This window comes from Magnolia sinica, chromosome 18 (assembly GCF_029962835.1).
Source record: "Magnolia sinica isolate HGM2019 chromosome 18, MsV1, whole genome shotgun sequence".
NCBI classification, from domain to species: Eukaryota; Viridiplantae; Streptophyta; class Magnoliopsida; order Magnoliales; family Magnoliaceae; genus Magnolia; species Magnolia sinica.
This window is the reverse complement of record NC_080590.1, coordinates 4,258,083-4,267,607: the sequence shown is the minus strand read 5'-3', so window position 1 is coordinate 4,267,607 and position 9,525 is coordinate 4,258,083. Positions and strand designations below refer to the sequence as shown.

The following is a 9,525-nucleotide window of genomic DNA, read 5'->3' as shown; positions in this document are numbered from 1 at the left end:
AGAAAAATGGACAACCGTGGTTGAATGGAGAAACATAATAGGTCTAATCATCATCTTGAAACGTCTGTTTTATAAGTCTCACTTTGTATTACCTATGATTCTAAAGGAGCACTTTGGGTAGATGGTTCTGACCGTGTAATATATGTCTCGTCAACAACGGACGGTTGTAACAAACTGGCACCATTTAAAGGTTCAGGATCATTTGATCACCACGATTCTCCCACCATCTTGCTCCCTATGCTAGTACTGAATGAACGGTCCCGATTCATGATTGCGTGCACCTCATATTTAAGGTTGCCAGAAGTTTGTGTAAGCTGCAAGCTAAATAAGCATGTGTTAGTTTTGCACCATTTCAAGAAATGGTGGTGACTCTGGAACGATACACATGGAATGGCTGAATGGCGATGTAGGCAGTCCCAGCATAAATGAATTCTTTCAATAATAAGATGATAATCTGGTATTTCCCTTGGAATTTGGACCACTCACTAATTTTCCCTTGGCCATTCATCTAAAGCCATTAATTGAATGGTTAGGATAGCTTGATCAGTGCGATTTTGGAGATATGATCCATCCACAATGAGCCCGACAATTTGGATGGTCTGGATAGTTGTGCATCAGTGATAAATGTGAGGATGAATCACCACCATTCTCGATTTGGTGCTAAACTAAAATGAGAGCCTACACAAATAAAAGTAAGTTATATCCCGCCAGCTGCACCACTGAGATGAGTCCAACGAGCTGCATGGTCAGACTATTGTGGACCATCCATCTTCTTACCTTGCGGCCAACCCTTTCCTTGCTGAATCTGGACCGCTTACAAGTGGCTGCACAATTGTAATATTGACCAGTCTCATTTTCGGCACTCCGCTGACCCTGCTGGATGATAAACTAGTCTGAATGGTAGATTGATTGGCTAGCTGTCCATCCGCATGGTGGCCGACGATGGAGGGACTTTGACGTGTACGGTGGTGATTACGCCACCCACCTCAGCAATTAGTGAAAGTGACTAAAAAGGACCTCATCCAATCAAATCTCTAAGTAACCAAAAAATTATTTCAATTAATAAAACCATAAATTAATTCATTAATTAATAGATAAACATATTTAATTTGATACTCTGACAGATTATGATGCTTGATACGCAGGCACTCGAAATTGTACAACGGCCATATTTTAACTCAAATCAGACCAAGTAAATATTTGAACCAACCGTCGTCAAGTCACAATCCCAAATTCAATTTGATTGAAGAATCCTAACCTCTGATTTCCGGACACTGCTTGGTTGAAATAAGACCATTGGGTACTTTTCATTTTAACCGTCCAATAAATGTTTAAAAATCCGATAGTCAGATAATATAACAAATGTAAATTTTTGGCACTGAAATTAAGACCATCATAGGGGTGGATTTATTTAAATTGCTTGCCACACCTGCAGTTTCGAAGTAATTTGTAAGTGCCGGTGTATCACCCCCTCACATTACCAGAGTAATAAAGTTTTTCTCATCATTGAAGCAATTGATAACTATAATCCCTGGACTTAGACTTTCAGCCTACTAGAGATTATTTTATTTGTAGCTGAGCTTCTCAGAATAGCTGGTGGGCCATGACCGGGGACCGTAATCAGACAAATGGCCCACTTTCATATAATAAAGGTAAAAATGAAATAATTCAGGTCGGCCTGGCCCACTCACGGTCTCAATTATTACATGTCGGTGAATCCATCAAAGCTTTTTCTTTCATTCCGTGCGAGTACGGTTTAATTTGGTGAGGCCACGTCATGGCCATGACATGTGTACCATTCACCTAGTGAAGGGAATCTAGCTTTGCCACCTGTCAGTTTGATAAGCCCAGCTCTTCGGCATTTTGTTAGAAGAACTCGGAAACACAAACCACTACTAGACTGCCGATTGGGCTGTCTATAGGTCACGTTCGGGTCGTGTCCTAAAGTACCAATTAAGGGCTAAACTACGTTCGGGTCTTGCAAGGTCCGGGTCTTTTCAGCTGCGCGTCTAGATATGGTGACCGGGACCAGTATCCAATCGGTTCTAGATGCCCATTGGGTACCCACCAAGTCTTTGGATAGAGGTGAGTTGGGGTTGAAGAAATACGAGCATTTAAATCGTTGGGCCCACCTTATGGATGGATTAGATGTCATACATATATACCACTTTGAGACACGCATATGTATAAATGGGTTCTGTTACATGTGTGGCCAAATGAAGTGTGTGTGTGTGTGTGTGTGTGTGTGTGTGTGTGTGTGTGTGTGTATATATATATATATATATATATATATATATATATATAACTAATTGGACTCAACCGCACTTTAACCGGGTCCATCACGAGTATCAGACCCGATTTTTAATCGTTCCAAAAAGTGATGCCAAAGACAATCTGATTGCTTGATGGTTTCAATGAATAGGATAAAATTCCGGCTGGGCCCATTGGGTGCCGATTGACAGCACCAATTGCGGACCAGACATGATTCTATCACAGGTGAAACCCATGACTCAGTGATGCAAAACATTGAAATGGACCACACGGTGTAAGCCCATGCATCAGAAAGTCCCAGATAGAAAGATCCTATCCATTGAACTTCAGGCCTTCGACAATGTTATAATCTGGGATGTCTTCCATGCATCGTCCATCTAGTGCATTAAACGATAATAACGGTTTGGATCGTTGGACCCTAGACAGCTAACTCAGTTCGCACCCTGGTTAGTCCATACCAGAGGCCTATAAAAACCAGGCTAGGGCCCAGCCCACACCACCAGCCAAGCTAGGCTTAGACTGATTAGAACCCGTCCATGTGTCCATCCCAATAATGTGAAATTATTTACAGACTGCATTAGATCATCAAGCAAAGGCCCCGTAAGTTGGACCTTTGATTTCATATTAAATCGAGATTGGGCCCGGGCCATCTGACCTACCTTTATCCTTAATTGTAACATGCTTATACCATTTTATTCCTACGTGAACCATCTCATCAGATTGCATACCTACAACCACATGAGGATCTATATAATACTATTGGATTACAAATTTACATGTGGCCCACGTCAGGAGTGAATCAGATTACTAGGCAAGGCATTGATTACGGTGAACGCACTTGATGAACGGCTCGGATCTCACCCATATAACGTTCTCCCAAATCCCCAGGGCTTAGGTCCTTACTCATGCCTCGGTGGTAGAGTCACAAGAGTTCATGGTTCCTGTAACCATTGTGGTGAAATCCGAGTGTGGTGTGAGTGCGTGTTTAAAAAAAATAAATCCCACTAAACTTGGGTGTCGTAATTGTTGCCAGGATTCGGGTCCCTCCCAAATCGCCGAGGATTTGCCTCTTGGACATCCTACGCCGCTTTTACTAACCAGCGCCGCAGTGTAGCATGCATTGGGTGCTTGTCTATGGTTCTTGGCCAGCTATTAACGAACGGTTACTCGTAAACAGCGTCGTCCTAATGACCCTGGCTCACAATATAAGGCTCAGGTTACTAAAATCACACATGAGGAGCATGTTAGCGAAGCCTCGAAACGAAACCCGCAACTGTACTCTCATACCTCGACCTCATTGAGAATTTTCAAGAAAAAAGTTAAAAAGAATAAAACAGATTTTCAATTCCACCCCCTAAAATTGATATTCCCACCCTTTACGAAGAAATTTCACTGTAATAAATCTTTCTATCAAGTGCTTTTAACAATTCACGTACTTATGTAATGACCAAACTACCGCTATGGGGTGGAATAGGCAATTTTAAGGGGTGGAATTATCAATTCCCAAAAGTGCAACCCCAAGCAAGCTTGCCAATCGTCCGATACAGGAAAGGAAATCAGGTGGCTGGCCGAATCACGTGCGTCGCCGCACGAGTGGCGGTCATTATACGTGCTGGAAGTGGGTTCACACGCGTGGATGGAAGGAACCGAAGATCCGGTCTAGAAACTCCCAAATTTCCTATGGCGATTCAACGGTCGAGATTTCCGAGCTCCCTTTCCAACCTCCTGCAGGCTCCGATGGCTGCGAATCGCCAACAACTGGTTCTTCTCCAGATCAAAAAATCGATGAACGTCACTAACCTCCTTCAAATCTGCCAAAAGAACAGAGACGATAAAAGTCAGCAAAAATCGAGCTGAATAACGTCCAAAACCATCAAAATCTCGATCTCTCGAGCGGCATTTTACCTTTCGGACGAAAATGCCTCTCGAAGCCTCCCGCATTCGCTAAATCTGCAACAAGAGAGCGGGAAAAGGTGAAAAAAGAAAAAGAGAACGAAAATCCAATCAATGCGAGAATCGATCTCGGCCGTCGATTTCCTTACCGTTTTGAGACGGATCGTGAGAGACGAGGTAGAGAACGAGGAAGCAGAAGATTGTGAGAACCGGAATCAGATGAACCGATTTCTGCGTTCGAGAACTCGATCTAAGGTGCTTGTCGACCTTCTTTTCATCATCTTCTTCTACATCCTTTCGATTCTCTTCCTTTTCGAGTTTTTCTTCTTTTCCGCCATTGATTTGAAGCTTCGAAGCAGGCGATCCAAGCGACTGCCGCTGCATGGCGAGGTCTCTCTCTGAGAGAGAGAGAGAGAGAGAGAGAGATGAAAAGGGAAAGGTGATACGCGGGGTTTTAAGAGCCAACTGTCTACAGTTTTTTTAAAAGCCATATTTACGAACGAAGCAGAACTTGGAATTCGCGCGATCAGAGATTGGAATCATACTCGCTGGCACACGTGTGGGAAATCCTTGATGTTCATCAGGTGGGCCTCAAATGTTCTTGCCTTGGTTAAAAGAACAGGCTAATCCGATTATCAAGTAGGCCAAAAATCCGTGCAGAAAATGGAGGACGCGGATTGATCTGTGGGGCCCACCGTGATGTAATTGTTTTATCCACGCCCTTAATCGCTTTTCGAAATCATTTTAAGGTATTATTATAAAAATGAAGCAGGTCCACAGCTACAGTGTACCACACCAAAGGAAGCTGCACTGATAATGACACCCACCGTTGAAACCTTTCCAAGGGCCACCGTCATATTTTTTTTTTACCATGTAACCTATTCACAAGGCCATGTAGATGTGGATGAAGTGAAAAAACAAATATCAGCTTGATCCGAAACTTCTCCGGCTCCCAAGTAGTTTTTAATGGTGGATGTTCAATCTCCACTTTATGGTCCACTTAAGCCCTGCACCTGCCTATATTTTTTGTCTCAAACCTTAAAATGATCCGAGACAAACGATTAACTGCGTGGATAAAATACTTACATCACGATGGTCCCCAAGCGACCTCTCCGGACGGATTACTGTCCGGGCGGAGGTAGGACGCAATCCGCGTCCGAACATGGATGGTTAAAACTATAGGCCATCAATTGGGACGCGGACTGGGTACTACCCCGGGGCCTTTGTGGGCTCACCTTGATGTATGTGTTTTATCCATGCTATTTATCTATTTTGATAGATCATTTTATGGCATTAGACGAAAAAGGAGCCAGATTGAAGGCTTAATTAGACCACGTCATGGGAAGCAGTGTGGACTCAAAATATACCGTTGAAAACTTATTGGGGCACAGAAGTTTTGGATCAAGCTGATGTTTAATGTTTCACTTCGTACATATATCTGCGACATTATGAACAGGTTGGATGGAAAATAAACATCAAGGTGGGCCTTAGGACGTTTCCAATGGTAGGAATTCAATCCCCATTTCTTCCTGTGGTGTGGTCCACTGAGCCTTCAATCTGCCTCCCTTTATTTTTGCAACTTAAAATGATCTTTTAAAATGGATGGACGGCGTGGATATAACATATACATCACGGTTGGCCGCACTGATCTCCTGACAGAGCCGTCCGTCTCTATCTAGCTCCTGGTGGGAGCAGTACCCAATCCGCGCCCCATCAATTGACGTTCAACGTGCAAGTGCGGCCCAGTGATTTCTGGCCAAAGGCACATATATGGTAGGGACCACCTGATGAACGACCGGATATTGAACGCGTGGTAGCTAGAAGGTGTTCCGTGAGTAGTCGTTTGTAATTTTTATTTTTATTTTATTTATTTTTACGTGAAAAAGTAAAACGCTACGGACGCTTAGCTGTGATTTATGGGACGCCGATTGCGTCCTACCCCACCCGTCTCCAGCTGGGAACGGGCAGGAGCTTTGAGTGGCCACCGAGACGTATGAGTATTATCAACACTGTTCATCTATTTTTTGTATCATTTTAGGTATAAAACTAAAACTGAATCAAATGCAAGGTTACAGTATACCACACCACAGGAAGCAGCGGTGATAATGATTCTCACCGTTGAAACTTTTCTAGGGCACACAATAATGTTTATTTTCCATCCAAACTATTCATAAAGTTACATGGATTTGGATGAAGAAAAAATCCTAATATCAGATCCATCCAAAACTTCCTTGGTCCCCAAGAAGTTTTCAACGGTAAGAGTTTAATCCCCATTGTGCAGTCTGCCTCATTTTTGGGATTATACTCTAAAATGATACGAAAAAATAGATGGACGGTGTGGATAAGACCCATACATCACGGTGACCACTCAAAGCTCCTGCCCGTTCCCAGCTAGAGACGGGCGGGGGTAGGACGCAATCAGCGTCCGATTTATGGGGGTACGGTAGATTGGGATGGTAATTTATTTTCTTTCTATGCGGAGGTGATTGGGAACTTGGAAGCACATACGCTCCTTGTCATCCGTTTATCCGGATATATGAAGTGTGATCCAACCCGTCCATCCGGCGAGTCCTACCATGGATTGTTCAGGGCTGCAAGCTAAACTGATTGGATGATCCTGATCATCGTTGTGATGAACAAAATGGATGGTTAGAAGCGATGGACGATGTCTGCACTGAACTAGCATTCTCCGTAGATTGAGTGGTGTAGATCATACCGAGCAATTGGATTGCTGATGTAAAAGTTTTTAACTGTCAGTTTGCTTTGTAAATTATTATGGGTAATCTAAGCTGCAAAACTGTTTGATTTTTGGGACGGAAGATTTCAACGTTATTTCCAACCGGAATCTTACACACATGGTCCTTATTAGCACGTGTGCGTATGGAAATGGCAAACCTCGTGTAAATGACATAAAATAAAGCTTCCGTATTCTTCTTATCGAGGTTTCTCTGATTCTCCCTATTATGTGATACGGGCTTCTCGAGGTTTGAAGGAGAGACCACCTCACACGAAGTGGAACAATCATGACCGATGGTGAGGTGGCGGGTCCCCTGAGCAATAAATACGAGCCTGGCGATCCAATCAAGCGACCGGAATCTCCACCGCACCTGCGCAGATTAGGTGGAAATCGGATTGCGTACTGAGGACGCGGATTTACTGTGAAAGGCTTTACCCGGAAGTTCCTGCGCTGTTAACTTAGGTGGGGCCATTGTGATGCTTGAGGAAAAGTTGGTTAGGAAAATTTTTACTGTTGAAAAATTCCTGTGTGGACCGAGATGTTTGCATGCCATCCATACCGTTAATAAAGTTATTCCTATTTTGAGGAACTGAAAACACAAATATTAGCATGATTCAAAATTTATGTCACCCAGTGAATATTTCAACTGTGCACATTCAGTTCTCACGTTTTTTTTTTGGCCCACGAGAGTATCGTATCTGTCTTATTTTTCTGCCTCATGCGCTAAACTGAAATCACAAATGGGATGGATAGGATGAATTGATGTCCTCAAATTTTGTGGCCCCAACGTGATATATGTGTTATATCCACACTGTCCATCTATTTTGAGAGATTATTTTAAAGCATGAGCTTAAAAATAAGACATCCTAAGCTCAACTCAATCATACCACAAAAGGCAATGGAGAGCGTACACTTACCATTGAAAACTTGTCAAGAGTTATGAAAGTTTTGGATCAATTTGATATCGGTGTTGCCCTTCATTCATGTCCACCTGACCTTATAAATAGGTTTACATGACCTTATAAACAGGATCAATTTCTGTAGTGTGGTTCACTTGAGCTCTGGATCTTCTCAGTTTTTTCAAAGGCTTTAAAATGATTTCAAAAGATGGATGGACGTATACAATGACCGCCCAATAGAACTTGGTGACCTCAACACACCACCAATGTCAATGGTGTATGGCACACCACGCAATCTACTTCCTGTGACTGAACGCTAACCATTAAAAACTTCCTTTGGCCACTGTAGCGTTTGTTGTCATCACTCATCAGCGTCCTACCCCCGCTCGGACAGTAATCCGTCCGGGCACGGCTGTGTGGATCTCGCTGTGATGTAATTATTTTATCCATGCCGTTAATAATTTTTATCAGATCATTTTAATATATGAATTAAAAAATGAGGCAGGTACATGGCTTAAGTGGACCACAAAGTGGGGATTGAATGTCCACCATTAAAAACTTGCTGGAGAAATTTCAGATCGAGCTGATATTTGTTTTTTCAATTCATCCACTAGAGCTGTGGACCTACTTCATTTTCAGGAACATAATTTAAAATAATCTGATAAAATTGATAAAGGGCGTGGATAGAATAATTACATCACGGTGGGCTCCACAGATGCCCAGATGGATTGCGGCCGGGCGGGGGTAGGACGCAATCCGCGTCCTTGTCATCATAAGGTCTTAGCCTGATCCAAAACTTTTATGGCCGTAAGGAAGATTTTTAGGGTAGGAATTCAATTCCTAGTGTGCGGTTCACTTGAGATTTGGATCTGTTCAAGTTTTTGGCGTGCGCCATCAAATGAGATGGAAAAATGGATGGATAGCTGGATATACAACACATACGTCGAGGTAGGCCTCCAGCCCTCACCCACAATTTCCCCTCCCACACCTAATCCGATTCCTGTTTTACGCAGCGCTTGCGTGGCCCACAGGCCATGTGGGCCATCATGTTGTCTGTGTGACATCAACTCCGTCCATCAGTTGCGCTCTTCCATGCTATCTTCAGTTCCAAGAATCAGCAAGTCCACCAATCAGATAGGCAACACCACGGCGAACAATGGAAATGGACCCATACCATAGGATTGTGTGCGGGGCCACTATCATGTATATCTTTCATCAAACCGGTTCATCTAGTTTGTCTCACCATGATGAAAGGAGGATATACGAATCAGCCTGATCTGAAACTCAGGTAGGCCACACCACCTGAACTTAGAGATTTTAGGAGTATTTTGATATTATTTTTCTTTGCCCATTTGATATTTCATCGAACTGATATTTTTTATATTCGGTGAAAATAAAGATTTCCACCTGATAAACGGGTTAGATTTCACATAAAAACACTTTTGTTGTACCCGGAGAGGATTCCGGTCCAAACCTTCACGTACTGATACAAGCACGGCATTTGAGCTTCACATGCATCCCGGCCTTTCCTACTACGACGTCAAGCATGCAGGACATCTGAGTCGTACAAAAGATAGGACACACCATGGATCCTATCCGCCGTAAAAATTGGACTGATCCACTTATTATATGGGCCACATGTATATTGATTCACATAATCGGCTATCCATTGATTCCAATAGAAAGGCCCATCAAATGAACGGACAAGACTAACTTTCGGCCTGG

General features: G+C 43.1%; 1 protein-coding gene across 1 annotated transcript; it reads right to left on the bottom strand.

Moving 5' to 3' along the window:
- Positions 1 to 3,590: 3,590 nt before the first annotated feature.
- On the bottom strand, positions 3,591 to 4,590 carry LOC131233741 (uncharacterized). Its single transcript, XM_058230524.1, has 3 exons — positions 4,314 to 4,590; positions 4,177 to 4,221; positions 3,591 to 4,082 (listed from the first exon to the last, which is right to left on the bottom strand). Exons 1-3 carry the CDS (start codon positions 4,546 to 4,548, stop codon positions 3,931 to 3,933), a joined length of 432 nt encoding a protein of 143 aa, XP_058086507.1. The 5' UTR covers positions 4,549 to 4,590; the 3' UTR covers positions 3,591 to 3,930.
- Positions 4,591 to 9,525: the final 4,935 nt, after the last annotated feature.